Here is a 25,839-nt window from a genome sequence, read left to right as displayed (position 1 = left end):
ATGCGACTTACAAATGAGGTAACAATAGAAACATTTATAGCAACACAAAATCAGTAATACATAAGTGCACTAGATAAGTCTCTACATAAGTCTAACACAGCGTACATAGCCATGGGTAATATATATTTTTCTTTTTTGTGACAGATAAAGATAGAAAAATAGAAAAAGACATAAGCAAGTGAGGTGTTGGCGGAAAAGATGGATTTTTAGCCGATTCTTAAAGACGGCTAGTCTTTAACAGAACCAGAGAAGTGATTTTTTTCCCTTTTTGTGATGGCACCACAAGCTATCGCTCAGTGGCAGAGTGCATGGATCTAAATGGTACACAAGTCTGTATAAGCGATTGAAGGTAAGGTGGTGTTAATCCAGTGGTGGTTTTAAAGACCAGGAGCAGAGCTTTGAATTTAATGCCAGTTGCTATAGGAAGCAAGTGTAATCTGATGAAGAGAGACGTGCTGCATCATTCTGGATCATCTGTAGTGGTTTGGTTGTGCAGGCTGGGAATCCAGCCAGTAACGCATTGTAATGGTCCAGTCTGGACAGGACAAGAGCTTGGACTTGTGTAGCATGCGCAGATAGGAATGGTTGAATTTTCCTAGGAAACTAAGCTGATCATCAATTTTTACTTGTATGAAGAGCCTTTGACATGCAACAATGTTAAAAGATTTTCTAAATTCACACAATAATAACATGACATTGATTACAAACATTTATTTGAATAAAAAGAGAGTGCCCTATCTGTATCCACAAATGTCCATGAAATACTGTCACGCTATTGTTTACATAAAAACAGAGTCAACCGTTTATTCAAATAAGTAACTCATGTCTCCTCTGATTTCTGAAACTATACTCTTAGCGTCTGTGAGAAGATGCTGAGAAAGTAAGAGAGATCTTGACCCCTTCTAGAGCTGTGTGTCAACAAGTCCTGGAGAGGTCTGGGATTCCTGAGTGGCAGTTTGTGGTGTCGATGTGACGAATGAGCGTTTTACGTCGGATAAAATGAAGTGCTGTACTTCAGAGGCTGATAGTGGACCCTCTCAGACACTGGGTAAATATATCTCTGGGTGTGTACACATGCAGCTCGACTGAGAGAAAGTCTAGAACCAGAACAACCTGTCATCCCTGCAGGGTCGTACCCTAAAAGGTCAAGGATTAGCTGTGACACAACTTTTGGTAACTCTTCACTACACTTCTGCGAAAGAGGACAAATATACGACAGCCCACAGTCTTTATGAAACCAAGAGCATTGAGAGCAACATGTGTCAACAAACCATATAATGATGGGAATCATAAATTCAGTTGGGGTTCATAGATCTGGCTTCACTCTGGAGGCAAGGATGACAACTGTGACTTGCGGTTATTGTTTTACTTTGACGTTAGCACCACCCTGTGGTCACCTTATAAGACGACACACAAATCTAGAAAGTATTTGGACACATAAAAATCAGTGGATGTCACTGTATTAGACAAATACAGAACCATGCTGCATTTATAGAAAGATTGCACAAGCACATATTGAAGTTTTATGTATACTGTGCATAAAAATAAACAAAAAAATAATCTGACAATGACATACAATGAAATGATGACATAAATTTGATTTATTTTTTGGTAATAACAATGATATAAATGACTATATACAGAAACCGAGCATAGAGTTGTTGCAAAAATATGCAACATTATTATTCATTAATGAGACCCTGTTGACCAAAACACACGAGAAGTCTTGATCACAAGATCCAGAGCAACATCGTCTCTCCTCTATTCCACTGTCAGGTATTTGAGTCCCCCGCACAGATCTCTGGGTAATGCAGAGTCTTAACACAGGTGCAGACCTTGTGTGTTTTTATCCACTGTTTTGGGAAGCAGGGATCAGTCGGATTCACTGCTGTAGTCCTCAGCCGGCTCCTGGTCAGCAGCACCTCTCTCTTCATCGCTCTCCTTATCCCAGTCCTTCATAGATGCACCCATCATAAAATCATCTCGCAGTACACTCCAAGAGGGTTTGCCTGCTTTCACCTCAACAGCCTGTTATAACACAAGTTCAGATAAAAGAAGTCAGATAAAGTCAGGCGATCATTACAGGTCTCACTTCATCTTTTTGTGTTTACAGTGCCACCACTTTACAATACTGAGAAACATTTAATGACTAAAGAAAGATCAGTTATATGGATCTGAAAGTCAATACTGCATTTATTTATGATGTAATTTCAGAATGAAACTGATTTTTGCCCACCAAGTTCACATCTTACACAACTACACATTGTGAATGACACAGACGTGAGATTTCTCCAAATCATTTGGAGAGTATTATGACGATTTCAATTAATTTGTGTAACTATTAACATAAAAAGAGCCAATCACTTTCCATGATCCTTCATATTCTGAAGTAAGATGTTAGTTTCCCACTAAATATATTAACTGTTGTTTTTTAAATAAAGGTTTCAAGAGTTTCCATTACGTGTTATCAATTGTATAATGGCATAAAGCATATTTGGTGTGCTCTCCAAGCTCAGAATATAAGTCTGATCCCAGTGTACTTCCCTTTAACTGTCTAGGATAAATGTACTAGCAGAGAGTGAGGTGATGGGGTAGAGGAGGGATGCTGCAAAAAACTGTCACAGGACAGAGGTGAGGGAAGGTTATATATACAGACATCTTGCTGATTGGTCATGCTTGTCCCAAACTAATCCTGAATGAAGTTTATTTAACAAAGTCAAATGTCAAATTCCCTGACTTTTACAGCTCCAAAACGAATAATTGTGACTAATCGTTTGCAGAATAAACGTTTTTGTTTACATCATATACGTGTGTGTAGGGAAGAGCAGGGGCATAAGTCCAATTTTTTAGAAAAACTTCATTTTAAAAGTTAGGCAGAGATATAATTTTGCTGTGGCCATTAACTCCAAAAAGTAAAATCCAAAAAGTGTGGTGTGGTGAAATTTTAGCACATTGTTACAACAAAACAAGATCGATTTTTGTGGTTTTTTTAGTAAATATGCATGACTATGACCTTGTTAATATGTAACTGCAAACATATGTTGTCATTTTTTTTTTGCAAAAAGTAACTTAATCACATTTTCATTTTGAATTTCAGTTTCATCAAATGTTTTAAAAGCAACCCGACAGTACACACTTGAATTCTTGAGAATAGGGATGCTCCGATCGATCGGCCGCCGATTGTAATTGGCCGATAACGGCATTAAATGACGCGATCGGCACTCGCTAAATTTGCCGATCTCATGAGCCGATCTTTCTGTTTACTTTTGTCATCATAGCGTTCCTGATGCGGCTGCAATCAGAGACCATTTTACACAGTGCGAGCATTTTGTAACCCGTTGCTCATGTGTGACGTGCAGATTTGGAGCTCTCTCTCTCTGCCTTTACAGAGATATGCGTATTTTCTATGAGGACGGGTTCCGGTCCTCAGCGCGATGCGTCTTCACATCCCTATCAAACAGCGTATACAACACATATCTATCGCGGACAATTGCATCCTCATGACGAAAGTTTATAACTTGCATTCGTTTTAAAGTTTTGAAGGTTTAAACTCACAGCTGCTCTTGTTTGCGGACAGCATCTCTACTTGAGAATAAATAAATTCAACGGTTTAAACACTATAAATAGAATAATATAATTTTTTTACATAATGCAACAGTATTGGCAGTGGGAAAAAGTAACAAGTGTTTCTTTTGTGTGGACAGGAACTCCTGACATTTAAAGCTGATTTACTTTTATTCTGAAAAACTCTGAATAGTCAAACGTCAGGATGTGTTAGAGCACTAAATAACCTGTAGATTGATCAGTCCTGTAACATATGAAACCAGAAACAAAACACGTTATAAAAAATGACCGCTTTAGGAATTTAATTATCATGCTAAAGATGCTGTCATAGTTTGGAATGCAAATGTTGTGAGCGCTCAGAGAAAATCGCTTTAAATACTTTAGCCCCAGTTCTCCCCTACTGTGTGTAATAATAATTATGTATATATAAATTCACACACATGCATGCATCATTTTTATTTAAAAAAATATGTATATATTAAGTATTTAAAATTATATATACTATAAATTATATATACATATAAAAATTTATAAACGTTTATTAAATATATCCTTGCATCTGTGTGTATTTATACATGCATAATTATTATACACAATTATTATACACAACAAGAACTTTAATTCTGCAAACAATTAGTTAGGATTAATTGTTATGAAGCCCTACTGACTTTCCCCTGACTAAAAAGTTGAATTTCCATGACCTATGTCCAGGATGTCATGAGTCTGGATAATGTAGTAGTGTATACCGTGAGTTTATAAAAATGAATAAACAGTGCCAATAAACAGTTTTTTAAACTCTAGTCAGCGGAGGCTTGGACCTGGAAATGGTGTTCCTTACGTTACAAATTAACAAGCAGATTACATTTTGATAAATGAATGTAAAGCAACAGACAAAAATCCTTGATATTCCATGATTTGGACAAAAACAATTAAATGTCTGGAAAATACCTTTTAAAATTCCATGATATTCCAGAAACCCTGTTCTAATCCACTTAACAATATGAATGATCTGATTAAAAATATAATCAAAATAATGTATGACTACAGTATGTTTTTATACATATGTTGTTTTCATAAAAATGCTATTTGATTTAAATAAACACTTCTGTTTATTTATTGTACAGTTATATTGGTGTATATAAGTGTGTAAAACATTTCTCGATTTTTTGAAACCCTTTAAATCTACTTGGCTACAGTGGCTGCTTGGTTAAAATGATGTGCCTGTGATAAAAGCCATTGCAGTGTAAACACTAATTTTGAGTACCACTGAGCCTTACATTGATTTTTAATCCAGTAAATCCACAGAAAACAGAGCAACTTTCCTCCTCTTGATAAAGCTTTTTACCAGGACACCCTACAACTTATAAATAAGAAATCAAACTAGATTGACAATACCCAGCCCTATCAGCAAAGTTTTAAACTACTTGGCATCAAATAAATGTTGTAAGTTTGGGAATATTTTTGAAATGATGATGAATTCTCAACTGTAAAATCATGTATAAAAATTAACATTAAATTCAACTTTTTCCTTTTTTTAAGCAGGGAGGATAATGGAAAAAGCAGAGTAATCTCACCGTTTCTGTCTCTTTCTTGATGGCAGGGTTGTGAGCGCCATCTGCTGCTCGCAGAACATCAATAAAGTCTTTCTTAGACACAGACGAGATGATTTTAGCTTTCTTTCTCACAGAGCCCCCAGCGTCCTTTACCTTTTCATCCATATTCTTCTGATGTTTCTTCACTGCGTTAAACAACTGCACAACACCTCTAAAAAGATTCACACAACAGAAGAATTATTTCATTTTTATTAATATTTTACTTTAAAAAAAATGTAAAGGTGTTTATTAGGTTTTCAGTGGTATCCGGTTGATATTGGTGTTGTGTTAAGCCTTGCTCATCTACTTTAATTATTAGACACCCAGTTCTTTGTCATCTTAAAGGGATAGTTCACCCAAATACTCACCCTCATGTTGTTACAAACCTGTACACATTTCTTTGTTCTGATGAACATGAAGGAAGGAAGATATTTTGAGGAATGTTTGTAACTAAACCGATCATGAGCCCCATTCACTTCCATAGTAGATAAAAAGAATAAACTGTTTGTTTACAAAATATCTTCCTTCCTGTTTATCAGAAGAAATCGATACAGGTTTGTAACAACTTGAGAGTAAATTATGACAGTATTTTCATTTTTGGGTGAACTATACCTAAACAGGGATTTTATTCATCTATAGGCAGCAGCTCACAAATGCCAAAGGGCCTAAACGTTTTATTGTACCTGGTAGCAATTCTTTGTAAAGCCCTCTCTTGGTCTCTGTCTCGAACCACGTCAGGTTTTTCGCGGCACATGTTCTCCCACGCTCGTTTCTTATCGATCTGTCAATCATATCATGAAAAGAGCAAAGTGTATGATGAGACACACATCAATGCCTCTTCTGAGTAAAGTACTGTACGATGAACACTGCTCTACCTTCTTCTTCTTTTCAAGAAGCTCTTTCTTCTCCTTCTCCTTGATCTTGTCCAGCTCTTTGTTTTTCAGGAGAATGCTGGGTTTGCTTTCTGGTGTTTTCTTGTCCAGGATTTTGGCCATAGCCTCAGCCCAGCCAGCGTTTGGATTATCCTCTTCATCATCATCATCATCATTCTCCTCCTCTCCATCACTCTTCTCCACATCTGATGCCTCCTGATTGCTTAAGGCTTCTTCTTCATCCTCCTCTTCTATACTGACACTATCATCAGAAACATCCTCTGCACATTCACATCAGAAAAAATATTATTAATGTCAACATGATTTTTTTTTATAAAGAAATTAGACGAAGCTGTCGCTTTCTAAACGCTTTTCTAAATTTGCTTTTTTGAGCCCATGATTTATTATGTGTTGTTGTTATTATTATTATAAGTAACAGTTAATAGAATTAAAGCCGTGTGCTTTAACAACTATGTGCTGTTTACAGTACAGTCGGAATACAGAGAGTTTTTTATATATATTATATATATTTTTATATTATCTGCCAAATGGCTTATGAGAAGAGAAACATATTACAATAACACGATGGGAAACAGGTTAACTTTGAAAGCTATTACCATTTGTTATTCTCAGCAGAACATTATGTTAAATGCGAATGCCAATCTGTACCTAATAACAATACACATACACTGATAATACAAAGGATATAACATACCGTTAGTACATTGACATCATGTGAATTTGCTCAGTATAACTGATCGCATTATTATAAAATGGAGAGTCAGTTTAATGTTTAAAGATCAATTAAGAAGATTATAATGTATTTCTTGTAATTGTAAAATAAAACAGAGACTTTTCTCACCATTTTCATTTACAACAACGACATGTGGTTTCTCCACGCGCGTCGCCATGTTCGCTGATATTTACGTGTAACCTTAAAACTGTCCGTGTGACAGAAGGAGCGCACTGTCTGTAAAAGAAAGGTTCCGCTTTATTTTTCAAACTTGTTCGACTTCATGCGACGCCGCAAGAACCGAAAGCCGGATGACGTCAAAGTTCCGCGAGAGCGATATAAAAGCAAACTCCTCCGTATGATTTCGCGGTACTTTGCGTAATCCGGCTGTCGATTCTTGCGGCGCCGCATGAAGTCGAACAAGCCTAACATCTTTAGCACATCGAACCACGTGATTTGGGTTTCTGTTCGCCTGCCCTGAATAACATTCAAAACCAAATTTCCATAGTGCTTTCACACTTTTGCATTGTTGCAAAGCAGCTTCACAGAAAATACATTTAGCACAAACAGCAGAGACACAGATAAAGTAAAAAAAAAATTAACTCAACATAAAGACCCACTGAGATCTGACTTTCCTTTAAAAACAAATAAAATTCATAACATAACTATTCAATACGACTTCTGTGCTGGCTTTAGCAGGTGATTCAGCTGTAAATTATGGATATATATATATTTAAAATGGGGGTTTAAGTCTCATAGCCAGCAGATTGCGACTTTGGTGCCCTTTAGCAAAGCACCTTAACCACAGTTATTTCCTGTGCGCTGAAGGGATGTTAATTGTGCTTACAACTGGTAGACACTGAGGTTGTATATATCTTTTATGATATTTTGAAATATGCTTGTTGTTATTCCCTTCTTGAATGTGTACATTTTTGTTATATAAAAAATAAAAAAAATGTGCCTTTCTTTATTGTTTGTTCTAAATGACACCCTGACAAAAATCTGTTGGTCTTGGTGAAGTACAGCATAGCATCTCACTAAGCTAATAAACTTGTACTACTTCTAAAGGCAATGTGTCTTGTTGTTGTTAGATTTATATGATAAAGATGGGCTGGATGGGAGGGGTGGCGAAATAAGAGAGATTGTTGCAGGTGCACACATGGCAAGAGAGGTGCTGTCTCAGCCCTGCAGGTGTATTGAAGGAGAGATAACACCTGCAGAGCTCTTCTTCACATTCAAGAGGAACAACGTTACCTGTGTTTGTCGAGGTCACCATGGTGTCATCACAGCAGAGTAAGACAAAACCTGGTTAACATTCATAGACAATTTCATTAAACTAAAACATTTTTGTTATAGTATGTGTATATGTTTGTTTACCATTTAAAAAAAGTATAAACCAGTTTATTTTATTCAGAACAACTTAGGACGCACTAGGATACTCTTGTTGACACATCCATGTTTATGAAAGATCATATAATATCTAAAATAAAAATAATCAACCTGAAGGAAATGAAACATATTCCTCATTTTACTACTGCCTGCATGTGTACACATTATGAACACCACCATAATGCCGCATAGCACCTGGATAGACTGGCTGGACATGTTTTCGAACTGTTCACAGCCATCTGAAAATATAAAACAGAATTATATTTCGCTACTCATTTGTTCCTTAGATAATACCGTATCTATTGCAAGGACAGTCTCGCTGGGATAATCTCAGTACAATGGACATCTCTTCCTGAAGGATCAGAACCTACAGCCCAGGGGCCTCATTTAGATAAAGTTTCAACGTTCGTATTCAAAAGGAACATTTACAAGACTAATTTAAAGGAAAACACCAACGTTTTTTCTATATTTTACTATGTTCTTATCTCAACTTAGAGCAATTAACCCTGCTAAAAAACCATCACAGAAATTCTATTGGTTTTATTGGGAATTTTATTGGTTCTAATGGAATATGGCCCAAAACACACTACAGTGTAGTGGTTTTAATGGTAAAAGCTAATGGTTCCTATCAGGGGCGTAGGCAGAAATTGAATTTTGGGTGGGCCGGGGCAAAAGTGAGTGGGCCAATAGTTTATCCTAGAATAAAATGACTTAAATAATAATTAAACCTTAGAGTAGAAAAAAAGAATAGACAATCTGAAAAAACACTGACATCTTTACTTTGCAATTTTCGGCAAAGGCAATAATAAAACACTGTCTAAAAATTTTCAACCAACACAGAGCTCAATAAAAGCTGGACAAACCAGGCCAGGCAGTCTTATTCAGGCTAGTCAGTAGTGCAAAAACCGTTCACCTGAAATAAAGTAGGCTAAAACTAACAGGAAATTTAAATAATGAAAACTCAGCAGAGCACGTCTGAAATAAATAACAACACACTGCCTAATTTATATTAAATCAACCATATACAGTGCAATCACCCTGGTGGAAATTAAGCTTTTGTGCCAAAAAATAGCAACTCGTTTAAATTAAACAATGTAAGTTAACCTATAAGGCATACATCTATACACAACACACCACTTGGTTAAATCACTTCACGAGCAAAAATTAAGGAGTTAAACAACAGGCCTACCTTTGTTGTTTTCATTCTACAAAACAAGACGCAAGCCCCTGGGTTTATTGTTGAAAACAGAAATGATCTAATTATAGTCCAAAGAGTCACAGAGTTATTTTTCAAAAAACAAAAGGCACAGGTTTTTGAGGCGGGTAGTACTCATGGATTCAAATTGGGTTGTACGTGGTTCATCAATTGCCGTTAGATCGGCGGGTCAACCTGTGTCAGGCTGACCGGGAGACCGCACTGGAACGGAACTGCCTCCAGGGAGAGAGCGGCAACCGGCGCCACCAGCGCCTGACTAGCCGCCTTGTGGGTTGATGAGTCTGAAGAACTGAGCTGGTAGGACTCGGCAGATGGAGGCAGTGGCGTATCGTCTTCCTCAACTCTTGCTTTTTTAAATAACACATTAAAGAAACTTTAGCCATTATTGTGGCAAAGCTAAAAAAGCAGTTAGCAAAGTTAGCTAGCTGGCTGCCTGCCAGAGCCCGCCGCTCCACCCACAGAGCCTACCGGTCAGAACCCCTAGCAACCAAGCAACCAATTACGTTCCGGAGGCTTCCTACAACTTGCTTTAACAATTCAATTTTATTTAGAAAGCAAATTAAACACACGCCAGTCAACAATAAATCAGGTTTATATTAATATATTTTCTTAAATACATTTGAATAATAAAAATAAAATGTATTTTGATTAAACTTGCCTGGGCGGGCCAGGGAGTTATGTGGGCGGGCCAGTGCCGCCCTGGCCCATTACTGGCTACGCCCCTGGTTCCTATTGGTATTTTAATGGAAACCATTAGAATTTTCTGTAATGGTTTTATTGTTTTTTTTTTCAGCAGGGAAAACATACCTATCTTTTTTCAATGCGTGCACTTCATCTTTGTACAGCACGTTGTGAATGTGTTAGCATTTAGCCTAGCCCCATTCATTCCTTAGGTACACACCAGAAGATTTTTTTACATCTTATAAGATTTTCAAAATGTGATAGACCACAAACATGAGAATAAAAAATCCTTGATTTAACCGTTTTGCTCCTACAGATTTTTAACCAGAGTCTCAACTGTAAAAACAGGAAATCCCACAAAATCTCGCGAGACTTCAGAATAAGCATGGCGGACGACATGCGGGAAGACATTTCAATGATAGTGCTTGTAATAATTTTTACAAGACACATTTGTGCTGTTGCCACAAATCAACAAGCTGATCCTCCATCTCTGCTGTCCACATCAACTTCACTTTGGCCGTTTCTCTGTAGCCTGCGGAGGTCGCATAAGCAGGCTGCATATGTCATGAAACCTGGTTTATTAAAGTTAACTGCGCATTACAGTTGCAAGTCATAAGTATATTACAACAATATACGATACTAGGAATAATAGTCAATGTTAATATTCTGAAATAAGACAGGCTTGATGACGTATATGCAGCCTGGAAATGTGACCTACGGATTGAGAAGCGGCCTTTGCGCTGCGCCATGACTGCTTCCGTCTTTCATCATCTCGCTTTCTGATTGGATATGGTTTCGTTTTACATGATAATCTCAATAGCGTGCTCACATTTGTCCTCGGGATTTCCCCCACACATCAGGATTTCTGATCGTAAATATTCAACATGTTGAATATTTACGATTCGCGATCGGCGCGGCTCCGACGTTCTTCCGAGCAGGTTCGGACACTCTTAACACACCTCACACCAAGGGAAAATCTGATAAGATAATTTGGAAAACCATCGCGATACTTGGGACATAGCTAGTATTGTCAGAAGGGGGGATATCGGCCCAATATCAGCCCGATTATCTTGGTGTGTACCCAGCCTTAGGATCCAAACAGGGATGAATTTAGAACCCACCAAACACTTCCATGTTTTCCATATTTAAAGACTGTTACATGAGTAGTTACCCGAGTAAGTATGATGGCATAAAATAAAACATGGCTTTTTTAAGCAGATAAAAAATAAGAACTATATTGGTTGGCGGAAGAGCACTTAGTTTGCAGTAATATTGAAGGAAGTTTGAGCGAGAGGGGGAGTAGTGATGATGTTACTGCACGCTGAGGTCGAAGTGCTGCAAACTAAGTGCTCTTCCGCCAAAATAAGATGTAAAATAAATCTTTGGTGCTCCCAGAGTACGTTTGTATTTGTTTTTTGGTGTCTCCGTTAAAATGCAAATGAGCTGATGAATTGCAAACACTGATGATGGTGGTTTGTTGAAATTGAAACTCCTCTTTACGGGAGTGATGCTAGAACATTTACGGGACGCGATTGTGTTCACACAGAAGCCTCTCTGCTGATTTTACGGAAATTTTCTGGGACCAAAGTGCTGTTTAAAGGAACTGTATGTAGGATTGTGGCCAAAACTGGTATTGCAATAACAAAACTTGTGGCTAAAACTGGTACTGCAGTCACACAACTGGTGGCCAATACACAAAATGACAACATAAACATCAGTTGAGGGCTGCAACTCCACTGTTGTCAGTGATATAAATATTTGAAATGAAACTGATTTCTTAATGTCTAGGGACATATCAGGGCCATTTTATGATTAATTTATATACGTTTCTTACATACAGTTCCATTAAAGTGATGCAGGTTAAAAACAACATGAGAGCAAATCATTTTGAGGGGATTTTGATTCATTGACCAATAACCTGTGCTTTCCAGCATGATCATTTCTTATTGAATTTAAAATTGATTTTACTGTTGTCTGTTCAGACACCCTTTGATAAATGATTATTTCCTTTAACCAGAGACCAAGAGCCCAGTGATGGAGTCTGCAGTTAGCTTTGTGCTCGGAGCGGTGGCTGGAGGTACGCTGGGAGCCACAGAAGCACCATTGAATCAAGTCATGACTGAAATCATTTCAGGAGCCCTAATGAAACCCATCACAGATGGTGTTAAGACGGTCGGGACTCTTGGACTGGGAACTCTTCTGGGAGCCACTGCACTGACCACATCAATGACATCGGTTGTAATTGGGGTCATCGCAGCTGCTTCAGTGGGATTGTTGCTGTTAAGAGTAATGAAGAATGAAGGATGGGCAGTAGCTGGGCTGGTCGCCGCCCTGGTTACAACATTATGCGGTTCAGGGATGGGGGCTGTCATTGAACAACTTGTGAGCTATGGATTGGTCAACTTGCTCTGGGCACTGGGAATTTTTACAGTGTTTAAACTATCAATGCATGCTGTTGTGCAGTTTACATGGAGGGAATGGGATTGCTGTGAAATTTTGGATACAAATAATGATGCTTGTGAGACAGAACCGATGAGACCGGATCCTTTGAAGATCAAGCAAAGACAGCAAGATGCAATGGCAGTTGAACAGAGGATTATCATCCTTGAGATAAATAAAAGTCAAGGAAGTCAAGAGCACAGAGTCGACTGGGAGGCCCAACAAAGAGAAAGAGAACAAACAGAGAGACAACAAAGGAAGATTGTTGAGGTGGAAACGAAACAGAGGAGTTCTCGAAAAAACCTTCGTAAAGTCATAGCCAAATACATGGAGTTTTTGGCATTGTCTGGTATTCCGATGACCGTGACCGCCTCTGTGACAGCTGGCTTTGGCTTTTATGGGTTTGGAGAGTACACATTTGTTTTTGTTATCCTGTTAGTCTTGGTGTTGGTTATGTCCTTTGGTCTAATGAGGTCACGGCATTTAAACTTTTGGATGTTTACAGGCTGCATGGCAATGTTTGCCACGTTTGCCATTGCCATGTTGACTGTTCGGGCCAGGCAGGAGGTGGCAGACATGTCCATAAAAATGCTTAGGGCAGGACAAGCGATTAGCAAGGAAAACATCAATATCCGTATGACACACACGTCCTCCGTAGAGGCCATTTTTGCTGGGTTCTTTGTGACAAAAGTGTGTCAGGTTGGTTTGGGGGCCACAGTGGGTGGTAAATTGGCCCGAGGGAAAGAGAGAATAGCAATTGTGGGGGCGTCTTTAACAGCGGTGGTTATTTTGTCGATAGTCGAAGCATCGTCGCTGATGCTGGGAGCTGGTGGTACAGCTGGGGCGTTGTTGGGGGTGGTTGCAGCAGCAGGTGTGTCTACTGGGGCCGCTTCAGTTGTAGCAGGAAAATCATCCTCATGGGGAGGAACATTGGTAACTATAGCTGGGATGATTTTAGGATTATTGACCACTGGAACGTGGGACTTTGTGAACATTGGACTTCACATATCTGTGGCATATATTTTTGCCATGACAGATTTTAATTGATTTAATGTGACTTATGTCATTTCAAGCATGATGTGCAGTGCATAATATTTAAATAAGCAAAAATGAATTTAAAAGAATATAGAATATTTTTTATTACATTTATATTATTACTACACTATTATCATATTATACAAAAACTAAATATTATTATTATATTATTTGATATTTTTACCTCCAAAGACCAAGAGTAGGGGGGGGGGGGGGTTTGGGAGTGAAAATGCCGGTCATTTTCTCTGTGCTAAAACGAATTCTTGGCAATAATGTATAAACCTAGCTTATATATAGTATACAGTATAAAGCCACAAAGTTATTTGAAGCACATATATACAAGCTTTGCATACAGTATCAAAGTGGTTTTAGCCCATTGTTCTTGGCAGATTTGCTCTTAATTGTTCAGGTTGCTTGAGGACTGCAATTTTAAATACTGCCCCAGATTCAGAGATCCGTCAGATTGTGGGACTTTTTATCATTTTGTTCTACTCCAACGTTTCTTTGGCCTTGGTGCAAAGAAGTAATCAACCTTATCTCACATGAATCTGTATATATTTCAAGAAGTGGCTAATTTGTATTAAAGTTCAACAGAGTCCACCAGAGTCCTTGCCATGGACCAAATACATGAAAAAAGTCCTCCAAGATCTAACTTGTTTAAATGTTTCTGTAAATTTCATTCTCAGTACAAGAAGTTCAAATGAACAAAATCTGGGCCCCAAAGGCCTTATAGAGCAATACAGAGTGTATCATGGTAAATTGCAGCAACACCTTTTGTGGGATTGTAAACTCATTAAATCTAACGTTTTCCAGGAGTATAAACCGGCTTAGTTATTGGTAATGTTTAAGGATGACTTCTGAGTTTTGTAAAACCTGTGGTCAGGCTGGTCTGGTTGCTCAAACAAGGTGTACACATTTTAATAGCTAGAACAGACAACATTCCCTACTTAAAAATCCAGCTAAGACCAGCATAAGCTGGCGAGCTGGTTTAAGCTGGTCTCCCAGCTTGGTTTTAGCTGGTATTGCTGGTGTAGCAAGCTGGTCTAGCTGTGTTTTGGTCACTTTTTAAGCTGGTCTAGCTGGACTAAGCTGGTCGGGCTGGAAGACCAGCTGACCCACCAGCTTAACCAGCTTTGCCAGGCTGGGAGGACCAGCTTAGACCAGATACTGCCACCTTAAAGGGGTCATATTATGTGATTTTTCGAAACTAAATCTTTGGTGTCCCCCGAGTGCGTAATTGAAGTACTAGCTCAAAATACCCCACAGATAATTTGCCGTTTTTGGGTGTTTCCTTTAAAATGCAAATTAGCTGATGAAGTGCAAACACTGATCACAATGCTGGTGGTTTGTTGCAATTGAAACTCAATTGTGCTGTCAATTATTTTTTCTCTCTCTTTGTCGGGTTGTAGTAGGCCAAGTGGTAAGGAAGGAGCAAGGAAGGCACAAAACGATGGTTTGCTGTTTAGAAAATTGTCCCAAGGTGATTTATTGGTGAGTTTTAAATCAAAACAATAAAGGAAAAAAAAATAAAGAAAATTGCTTCAAGCAGCAAAACACTAGTGTTGGTCAAACACTTTCACTCAAGGAGCATAACTCTCTCCACATACGTCTCACAGCAGACCTCTCTGTTCACACCCCAAGCCAAAACTGACCGTCCAGGTGCAAACACTCCCAGACTAATTAAACTTTCCCGCCAGCACTGTGGAACAGCCCACACTAGCAGGGACCAAACAATCTTTATCTGAGTATTAAAATACATGGCATTACCTGAACTAATGCACCATATCCTTTCATCTCAAAAATGACTTAATCAGCATCTCATAAACTTGGACAATACTCAAAATATACATTGACACAACAGGGTCATACACAGAATTATCAACCCCCATCACTAAAATGGTACATTCCATGTCAATGGTAAAGCAGTATTGCAGTATTGAATAAAAGCATCTCATTAGTTAGTAAAGACATTGTTTTTATGCCCACACACTTTCAACATGAACAGTTCAATCACACTGTGATCTCATAAAAGTGTATACATGAGAATGAACTGATGAATGTAGCATAGATTACACATGATATTAAAATCCAAGTGATGTTAAATGATGACAAGTGGTTTAACATTGAAAAACAAGAGACAACGCAATGTAAATAAAAGGACATGGTAGATTGCACTCTGGTGATGATGTCATCATAAGGATGCTTCATCACACACCCCCCTCCTCAAGACGCCCACTACCCCTAGTGGCGTGACAAGAAGTCAGCAATTACGTTTAAAGTCCCAGGTCTATAAACAACTTTAAACTTGAACGGTTGTAAAGACAAATACCAACGTGTGATCCTTGCGTTACTGTCTCTCATTTTATTTAGCCATTGTAAGGCCCTGTGATCAGTTTCAAGCAAAAAGTCTTTGCCGATCAAATAGTACTTTAACGTGTCTAAAGCCCATTTAATGGCTAAAGCCTCTTTCTCAATTGTTGAGTACTTAGTTTCTCGTGGGAATAACTTTCTGCTAATGTACAGAACAGGATGACGATCAACCCCTTCGCCCTGTAACAAAACAGCTCCCAGTCCAAGTTCAGAAGCATCAGTCTGTACAACGAAAGGAAGGTCAAAGTTTGGGCTTTGTAAAACAGGATCTTTACATAAGCAATTCTTTAGATCATGAAAAGCATGCTCACACTGTGATGTCCACTTAACTTTGATGGGGCTGCTCTTCCTTGTCAGATCAGTCAGCACTGAGGCTCTGCTAGCAAAGTTAGGAATGAATCTTCTATACCAGCCTGCTAGACCAAGAAAAGAACGAACTCTCCTCTTTGTTGTTGGGGGTGCAGCAGACAAGATAGCATGAATTTTATCCACCTGTGGTCTGATGGAACCACCTCCTACTACATAGCCCAGGTAAGAAACTTCTGGCTTAGCAATGTGGCACTTCTTAGCATTTACTACTAATCCAGCTGACTGTATCCTTCTGAATACCTCTGCCAGATGCTCCACATGCTCTGTCCATGTAGCACTGAAGATGACTATATCATCGATATAAGCTGCTGCAAAACTGTCCAATCCTCTTAGCACCTGATCCATCAAGCGCTGAAAAGTTGCCGCCGCCCCATGAAGGCCAAAGGGCATGTATTTAAAATGGTATAAACCAGAAGGCACTCTAAAGGCAGTAAGTTCTTTAGCTGAATCCACCATAGGAATTTGCCAATAGCCTTTACATAAGTCAAGTGTTGTCAAATACTTTGCCTTACCCAGTCTTTCGATGAGCTCATCAGCTCTCGGCATTGGATAAGGATCAAAGGATGAAACTGCATTCAGTTTGGAAAAGTCAACACAAAATCTTAGTGAGCCGTCCTTTTTAGGTACCAACACCACCGGGCTGCACCATTCACTTTTTGAAGGCTCAATTATATCCAACTCAAGCATTGTTTTTACCTCCTCTTTCAAGACTGGTATCAGGCGAGCAGGAACTCTACAATGTGTTTGTCTGATTGGCTCGTGAGCAAGAAGATGAATATTGTGCTGAATTAAATCAGTTTTTCCAGGTCTGTCACTAAACATACCTTCAGGAATTAAGTTGTAGAATTCTGTACGTTGTTCCCAAGTTAGATGGTCTACAGATGGTAATGTAAGTGAATTTTGACTCACAGGAAAATACTGTTCATTCACTTCTTCCTCTTCTTCCACTTTCCTTGCCCACAACTGCTCAGACCATTCTTGTTTTCGGTCATACCAGGGTCTTAGAAGATTAATGTGGAATATTTGAAGTTTCTTCCGACGATCAGGCAATACAATCTCGTAGTTGGTAGAACTCAATTTACGTGTGACTTCATATGGTCCTTGCCATTTGGCTAACAAGCTGCAATCTGAAGAAGGGAGAAGTAACAAAACTTTCTGACCAGGAATTAAGGATCTCTTCCTGCTTGACTGGTCATACCATTGCTTCTGGTGCTGTTGTGCTTTAGTCATGTTAGTTTCCACCATTTCTGCCAAAGTCTCCATCTTCTCTCTCATTTTGATGACATATGACAGGATGTTTGTCTGTTCAGATGAATTATCTGCTTCCCAGGCTTCCTTCAGAACATCGAGAGGTCCACGTACCTGTCGCCCATACAGCAACTCAAAAGGTGAGAAACCTGTAGATGCCTGTGGAACTTCACGATAGGCAAACATTAAATAAGGTAGCCAGTGGTCCCAATCTGCACCTGTTTCAGACACATACTTGCGTAACATGGATTTCAATGTCTGGTTAAACCTTTCTACCATACCATCGGTCTGAGGATGATAAGGCGAGGTCTGAAGAGGAAGTATATGCAGCATTGAATAGATTTGTTTCATCTGTCTAGACGTAAAGTTAGTTCCTTGATCAGTAATTATCTCTTTCGGTAAGCCTACCCGAGAGAAAAGTTGAATCAGGGCATTCACTACCTGTCTAGTCTTCATATTCCTTAAAGGAAATGCTTCTGGATATCTAGTAGCATAGTCTGAAACAACAAGAATGTACCGGTTTCCTGACTTGCTCTTCTGTAAAGGACCAATAATGTCCATAGCAATGCGGGAGAAGGGAACATCAATTATTGGGAGGTTTACTAAAGGGACTCGATCACCTTTCTTAGCTGGCCTCACCATCTGACAGTCTGGGCAAGATTTACAAAAATCTAGCACATCCATATACAACCTTGGCCAGTAAAATCTAGCAGCAATCCTACAGTAAGTTTTATGTTGGGCCAAATGTCCAGCCCATGGAACCGAGTGACCCAACTGTAAGACTTTTAATCTCATGGATTCAGGCACTACTAATCTTTCTCCTTCAGCACCCTGTAGGTAGAGTCTGTCTTCTCTAATCACAAAGTGATCTTTTAATGACATAGCAACTTCATGACTTGCCTTATCAAATAAAGGTTTAAGTGACTCATCCTGCCTTTGAAGTTCAACAATATCGTGGGGAATATACTCAATGTCATCAGTGTGAGGAATAGGTAAGTTTTCCTTCACTTTTGTTCCCTCAACTTTCTGTTGACGTCTCTCACGTCTAGACTTCCTGACTTTTGGGTTTTGATCAAAAGGTAAGTCTTGCAAGAATTGTTTATTAATTTCCACCTGTTTAGCCTGAGCTCTTGTTAACACATTTACCTCGGCTGTCTGTTTGTCACCCTGCAGTAAATCAACAAGCACAGGAACATCCCTGCCTAGGATAACTGGGTAAGGAGACTGCTCTACAATACCGACTGACAAATGGTAAGCCTGCTCAGCTATCTCAATAACCACATCAGTTCTGGGATATTCTCTCTCATCCCCATGGATACAGCGAACTTTTAGACTACCCAGTGGAACTGTGTTTAAACCATCCAAGCATTCATTTCTCACCAGAGTTTGACTAGAACCAGAATCCAAAAGTGCTTTAAAAACCCTGTCTCCTATCTTTATATCAATGATAGTATCAGTATTTAGGTCTAGTTCATGAAGCTCCCTCATTGGTCTTGGTACATAACAAAGACGAGTGTTAGTGACTTTCTGTAAAGAACAATCTGCTCTTTTATGCCCTGGCTGGCCACATCCATGACACACAATAACAGATTTAAACTTCTGTTGGTCTTTCACACTCTGCTGTTTCTTAATGTGCGTATTAAAGTTACCAGAAGAAACATGAGTATCTGAAACTAAATTACTCAGACCATCGCCAAAATCATCAACAGACTTACCGGTTGGTGAACTTTTGTAGGACCGCCATCGCCTTGGCTGATGTACTGATCTTCTGGCGGCCATGAAAGTTTCTGCCATCTCTGCTGCATGCTTTGAAGATGTAGGGTTGTTTTGTTTCACCCATGTCCTAGTATCTGGATTCAAAAGCTTGAGGAATTGCTCTAGAATGATCTGGTCTCCAATTTCCTCTTTCGTGCGATTGCTTGGGTTCATCCATTTCTCATACAAATCCTTCAATCTAGCCTGTAGCTCTCTAGGCGTTTCATCTTCATGCATAGCATAAGCTCTAAAACGTTGCCTATAAGTTTCAGTGCAGATTTCAAATTTGTCCAATATAGCACGTTTAACACAATCATACTCAAGGGAATTGTCTGCATCCATAGCTACATAAGCAGCTCTAGCTTTTCCTGTCAAAAGGGGTAAGAGGTGTAACACCCAGTCTTGCCTTGGCCATCTACATGCATATGCAATACGTTCAAAAGTTGTTAAGTAATGTTCTATGTCTTCATCATTAGACCATGGTACCATCTTAGGCACAGAAAATCGCGGCAGGGAGGTACCCTGCACTCCCAACAAAGAGTCTTGAGATGCCGTCAACGGAGGCATATTAGTAATAGGCTGTGTGTTAAAATCACTTGCTGGAGGTAAACTCACCGAGCCACTTGCTGTTGCAGCAGCCGGGACTGTTGCTCCTTCCATTAGCAGTCGTTGTTGTCTGTCTTGGTGCATCTCAGATTGCAAAAGTGAAAACTGATGTTGCAACATACGCCATTTATGTTCTTGACGTTGTGCCTCTCTCTCCAATCGCTCTTCTCTTTGCTCTTGCCTTTGAAGAAATGAATGCAACATTGACTTAAGTGCATCTGGAGCCTCTTCCAGTAACTCCTCATTTTCACCCGCATCGGCTCCGCGAGCCTGATCACTCACTGTTGAATCAACATTGGGTCTAACAATCTTTGAAGCTTCTTTAGGAAGCTCTTGTTTCTTAGGCGGCATGTTCCATGAAACAGCACCTCAATGCCATATATACACTCCTCCAGAAAATACGTCTGCTTATGACATACAGTAAAGTCTCTGGTTAAAGTGATCTTCCATTAGCTTGAAAGCAGTGTTGTTAACATACGTATTGGCCTCCTAATGGCCTGGAAGCACCGCTGCCACCATATGTCGGGTTGTAGTAGGCCAAGTGGTAAGGAAGGAGCAAGGAAGGCACAAAACGATGGTTTGCTGTTTAGAAAATTGTCCCAAGGTGATTTATTGGTGAGTTTTAAATCAAAACAATAAAGGAAAAAAAAATAAAGAAAATTGCTTCAAGCAGCAAAACACTAGTGTTGGTCAAACACTTTCACTCAAGGAGCATAACTCTCTCCACATACGTCTCACAGCAGACCTCTCTGTTCACACCCCAAGCCAAAACTGACCATCCAGGTGCAAACACTCCCAGACTAATTAAACTTTCCCGCCAGCACTGTGGAACAGCCCACACTAGCAGGGACCAAACAATCTTTATCTGAGTATTAAAATACATGGCATTACCTGAACTAATGCACCATATCCTTTCATCTCAAAAATGACTTAATCAGCATCTCATAAACTTGGACAATACTCAAAATATACATTGACACAACAGGGTCATACACAGAATTATCAACCCCCATCACTAAAATGGTACATTCCATGTCAATGGTAAAGCAGTATTGCAGTATTGAATAAAAGCATCTCATTAGTTAGTAAAGACATTGTTTTTATGCCCACACACTTTCAACATGAACAGTTCAATCACACTGTGATCTCATAAAAGTGTATACATGAGAATGAACTGATGAATGTAGCATAGATTACACATGATATTAAAATCCAAGTGATGTTAAATGATGACAAGTGGTTTAACATTGAAAAACAAGAGACAACGCAATGTAAATAAAAGGACATGGTAGATTGCACTCTGGTGATGATGTCATCATAAGGATGCTTCATCACACTCTTTCTCTCTGTACTAAATTGCTGTGCTGTGGTTGGATATTGCAGATAAAGGGGGCGGTATTATTGTAATTGGCCTCGCTACCTACCTCACAAAACAGGTGCAATATGAACGACCTAATTAGGCCTTAATAAGCACTGGGGACCCAATTATAGCACTTAAACATGGAAAAAGTCTGATTTTCACGCTATGACCCATTTAAACCAACTAAAACCAGCTACCAGCTCATGCTGGTCTTTGCTGGATTTTTCAGTAGGGTATTAATCAAAGAATTTGCTATGTTATATATCTACTGTACACTGGTTAACTTGACATAATAGACAGTATAGAGAAACAAAGAAAAAGATTCACCCCCTCCCCCATGGAGTGAACAATCACATTATCATAAAAAAAATCACAATCGGCAACACTAGATGGCAGTATACACCATAATAACTAACTGATTATGTCTTCTTGACTCCTCTTCAGGTTAATTGGTAGTATTTTGTTGCAAGTTTTAATTCAACCAAAATATAAATAAACCATCCAGTCTAAACTTAAATTAGAAAATAATGAAAATACAAGAAATTCTGTTTAAATTAGGTTTTACATAAGCAATAGTATTACTTTCCAGAAGATTACATAAAATTTGATGCCACCTATAGTAATTTTTTTATTTAACTAAAGCCTTAATTTTATGGATCATGGTGAAGGAATTTTTCCAGGTGACTCTACACAGATATTGATGTGAAAATGTAAATGATGTTGAAGTCATTGTTGGAGTTATTTTGAAAGTACTGAACTGAGTAAAGCATAACTTTGTAAAGAATTGAATATGTCAATCAATATTAAAATAAAAAATACCAGTACTTTTCAATTCTGTTCCTGAAGAACAAAGTCCAACCCTGCATTCACACACCTGACGATTATTGTCATGTATTCATGATGACCACGATTGGCTGATAACTCTTTAGGAACCCTTACAGGACGTTGACCCTTCAGGAGCAGAACTGAATGACCCTTAAGGATATTAAATGATGGACTTCATTAATTTAGCTGTCTGTGCCCACATACGTCTTTCTTTTTTTCTTCTCTGCTAGCTGGGATCAACTATGGATGAATATTCATCTATATTTCTTTTGTATTAGAAAATTTATCTTTCCCAGTCAGTTCAGGACACAATGAATAGTGAAATTCTGATATATCAGCATAAAACACATATTCAACTTGGATAAATGTTTATTAATTAATAAATACTCATTCAATGCATTTGTCTCCATTCATGCCATATTCCTCCAGTTCTCATTTTCTTTCAAATGCCCCACAGCGCATGTGTACGTGTGAGTCGAGCGGAGACTGACCAGCGGGGGAGCAGGCAGTGATCGTCTGAGCATGCTCACAATCATCATACAACAGCATCACTGTTCACATAGCAACAATGCTTGATTGTGTGAATGTAGTGTGTACACTTCTTCTGTTGTCTAGTTGTATTTTTTATGATTTTAAACAGTACGTAAAATAAAGCTTCATCATGAATACATGAGTGTTTGTATATTGCCATACAAATGCAGGGAATCCTTACTGATGCCCAAACTGTATATAGCCTGAATTTGACTGAAATTTGGACATATGATGCTGGCCCGAGAATTTTGGGGTGTTCGATGTACCCCCCACCAGTAAACGAAAGTTTAATGCATTTTAGGAAGGATTGTTCCGGTGCACCTATGCAGCCATTGTGAAGGTGGGGGCTGATACAACAGAAACCAGAAATTCTCGGGCCAGCATCATATATCCAAATTTCAGTCAAAACCATTCTATTTTATCATAAACAATCTGAAAACAGGGCTTTAAGTGTAAAATACCAAACTTGTCCTTTAAGGAGCGGTATTATCCCCTTTTGACATCTCAAAGGGAGCCAAATTTCAATGACCTATTATTTCACATTCTTGCAGAAAATGGTTTATCAAATCTAAGTTACTGGGTTTATCTTTATCGCACTGGCCACCCAATTCTAATGGAATGGAGATTGGAGGTAAGCTGTGCCGGTGCATCCTCTGTGTAATGTACACAGAGTTTCATTTTCTAAAACCTCTCAGCAAGAAGCCTGTGCCTGTGTCTTTATTTTGGACAGGAAAGTATTTCTGTCTCTTTTGCTCCTTCCAAGTGAAAGGGTCTGGGTGGATCCTGAACCAGAAATGACCCTCTTTGAACATTATGGTGTGGTACAGTAAGCACACTTGGTCAAGGTTTGCTGGGCATAACTCAAGTTTTCCTTCAACTACGCATAAATCTTTTTCCTTTTACCAAAGATTTCCGTGGAGGGCGACCGGAGGGTGAGTTTATTGTATTTTTGGGTGCTCTGCTCACAGCAAATCTGAGTAACTTTGGTCAATTGCAGAAAGTCTTTGTTTATAGTTTTGTTTGTCGCAAGGTGTTTAGTGGCTTTAAACAAATGCGCTAACTCCAACATAGGGATGTCAATAGGTGTGAAAAGGAACAGCCGTGTGTAGCTTGTGCATTTTAAACGGCAGTCATGAGAGAAAGGAAACCTCCCTTTCAGGGGAATCAAACCCCAGACAGGTGTCCACTATACTAACGAGGACTTCATGTTGTATGGGCGTCACGCCGGCCAAACTATCCTTCCAAAAAGTACTATTGGGCTTCTGTGGTTATCAAGTTACAGACACCAGCAGGAGGCATGGTATTAGTGATGGGAGAAACGAAGCTTTTGGAAGCTACGAATTAATTGAACCAATTGCTTCACAAATTGATTCAGTTTTTCGAAGCTTTCGAAACACCATACACGCTGGCGACATCTGCTGGTCAAAATAGTGTAAAAGCAGCAAGATCTGTCCAAAAATTTGACACTTTTTACAAAATAATAGCAAGATTGTTCTAAAAATATGTTTTTAAGAAAAATAAAGTATTTTATTTAGTTAAGACATAATTAAAAGTGTATTTTGTGTTTTTAGTTTTATTTATGGCAAACACATCATTAAAACAAACTCTCTTTTTAATTCTGCACATTTTTGTCATTAAATCTGTCTATAAACAAAAAGTAGACAAATTGGGAGAGTTATTAGTCAGAAGGATGAATGTTTTATGAACTTTTATAATAAAACTGACCCGACACCCGACTTCACCTACACTTGTCATTTGTGATCAACTCCCCCTAGTGGTGAATCGTCGGATTTTCGAAACGTTTCGAAACAGTTATGACGTAATGAAGCCTAGTTTGCTAAATCACGTGACTTTGGCCAGTTTGAAACAAGTTCCGAACAAATGATTCAAAACAAAAGATCTGTAAATGTTTCGAAGCCTCATGAAGCATGCTTTGAAATCGCCCATCACTACATGGTACACTCTCAGAAATTAAGGTACAAAACTGTACCTTTTCTGTCACTGGGGGTGTACCCTTTCAAAAAGTACAGCTTTGCACCTAGGGATTTCATTTTAGTACGTCAGAGGTGCATACTGGGACCAAAGAGAGCTTTTTAGTACCTCAAAAATAATATGAATATCTCAAAGGTGCATATTGGTACTAAATGTTTACATATCTGTACCTTATGGTCCATACAATTACCCTTTTAAAGCGTGCTTCCCCACTGACACCTAGGGTAAATTTTTTGACTTTTTCTAACAATGTAGGTCTTAAAGGTACGGTAATCTACCCAAAATTGTATTGTGTTTTATATTCCTGTAAAGGAATCAAACGGAAACTAAGAGTACAGCCCCAGTGACAGAAAAGTTACAGTTTTGTACCTTTATTTCTGACAGTGTAAGGAATCGACCAAATCCGTGATCAATTCAGTGCAGCTCTGAAACAACAGTTGGTTCTGGACATTCACAAGTCCTGTTGAGCAACACCCGCCTGCCTGCGTTGGTGGTATAGTGGTGAGCATAGCTGCCTTCCAAGCAGTTGACCCGGGTTCGATTCCCGGCCAACGCATAGCTTTTTGCTCGACCTCATTGTGAGAACGAGAGAAACGCAAAACACTTCTTCAGCTGATTGGGTACGTAACGGTGGCTTGTGCAAGTTGTTTTTGAGAAGTTAAACGAAAAAGGAAATCTCTCCCCGTCTGGGAATTGAACCCCAGTTTTCTGCTTGACAAGCAGACATACTTTCCACTATACTAATGAGGACCAGATGCCTGAGCTGAGTCTTCATCATTTTCTTTCTTCCCTTCTACTGCCCCAGCCAACTACCATCCTTACCCCAAAATCAGTAAGCCCTTGGATTGGTCCTTTAAAAGGACAACCCTACCCCATTCTCTACCTTAACCCAACCCCTCCGGTCCTTTTTTATTTACCTAAAATAAATTAACCCTGATCTACACCCTACCCCAATATTGTTGTGGTAGAATGATTGTCTTTTCTTTTAAAATTAAATATGCATGCATTTTATTGCATTCTTTTGAATGTTTATTTTTTTATTCATTTGTCATTTGCTTGCCCCTCACCTGGTGAAGAGAGACACTCATCTAAGAAAGGCTGTCAGTTTCCAGAAGAGAGTGGCTGTTGCGTTGTGGCCGAACCATAGCTCATCTTTTTGGTTTAGGAAGATCAACTGTGCATGCAATCACACGGGAGTTCTGCAAAGCTGTCTGCCAACACTTACAACCTATTTTCGTGTGCTTCCGAAATGCCAATGAGTC

General features: G+C 38.9%; 2 protein-coding genes and 2 non-coding genes across 4 annotated transcripts; 3 read left to right on the top strand and 1 right to left on the bottom strand.

Annotated features, from left to right (window-relative positions):
- Nucleotides 1-1,578: 1,578 nt before the first annotated feature.
- Nucleotides 1,579-7,027, bottom strand: rrp15 (ribosomal RNA processing 15 homolog). Its single transcript, XM_065246397.2, has 5 exons — nucleotides 6,891-7,027; nucleotides 6,032-6,309; nucleotides 5,840-5,937; nucleotides 5,139-5,328; nucleotides 1,579-2,028 (listed from the first exon to the last, which is right to left on the bottom strand). Exons 1-5 carry the CDS (start codon nucleotides 6,937-6,939, stop codon nucleotides 1,873-1,875), a joined length of 771 nt encoding a protein of 256 aa, XP_065102469.2. The 5' UTR covers nucleotides 6,940-7,027; the 3' UTR covers nucleotides 1,579-1,872.
- Nucleotides 7,028-7,983: 956 nt separating this feature from the next.
- On the top strand, nucleotides 7,984-13,533 carry LOC135728375 (uncharacterized). The gene is made up of 2 exons (XM_065246524.2): nucleotides 7,984-8,054; nucleotides 12,065-13,533. The coding sequence occupies exons 1-2, from the start codon at nucleotides 8,036-8,038 to the stop codon at nucleotides 13,531-13,533; spliced, it is 1,488 nt and encodes a 495-aa protein (XP_065102596.2). The 5' UTR covers nucleotides 7,984-8,035.
- A 9,910-nt stretch (nucleotides 13,534-23,443) lies between these two features.
- LOC135728434 (U5 spliceosomal RNA) lies at nucleotides 23,444-23,560 on the top strand. The gene has a single exon (XR_010525579.1). It is a non-coding gene; the product is annotated as a U5 spliceosomal RNA (small nuclear RNA).
- Nucleotides 23,561-25,061: 1,501 nt separating this feature from the next.
- Nucleotides 25,062-25,133, top strand: trnag-ucc (transfer RNA glycine (anticodon UCC)). The gene has a single exon. It is a non-coding gene; the product is annotated as a tRNA-Gly (tRNA).
- The last annotated feature ends 706 nt before the right edge of the window (nucleotides 25,134-25,839 follow it).

Source organism: Paramisgurnus dabryanus, chromosome 13 (assembly GCF_030506205.2).
Source record: "Paramisgurnus dabryanus chromosome 13, PD_genome_1.1, whole genome shotgun sequence".
Classification (NCBI taxonomy): Eukaryota; Metazoa; Chordata; class Actinopteri; order Cypriniformes; family Cobitidae; genus Paramisgurnus; species Paramisgurnus dabryanus.
This window is presented reverse-complemented; position numbering and strand designations above follow the sequence as displayed.

Excerpts from the sequence above, each read along its gene's own strand:
- rrp15 (XM_065246397.2), bottom strand. The coding sequence starts at position 6,939 with ATGGCGACGCGCGTGGAGAAACCACATGTCGTTGTTGTAAATGAAAAT. Across the intron at positions 5,329-5,839 it reads TTACAAAGAATTGCTACCAG|AGGTGTTGTGCAGTTGTTTA; the intron begins GTACAATAAAAC and ends GAATCTTTTTAG. Across the intron at positions 2,029-5,138 it reads TCAAGAAAGAGACAGAAACG|GCTGTTGAGGTGAAAGCAGG; the intron begins GTGAGATTACTC and ends GTGTTATAACAG.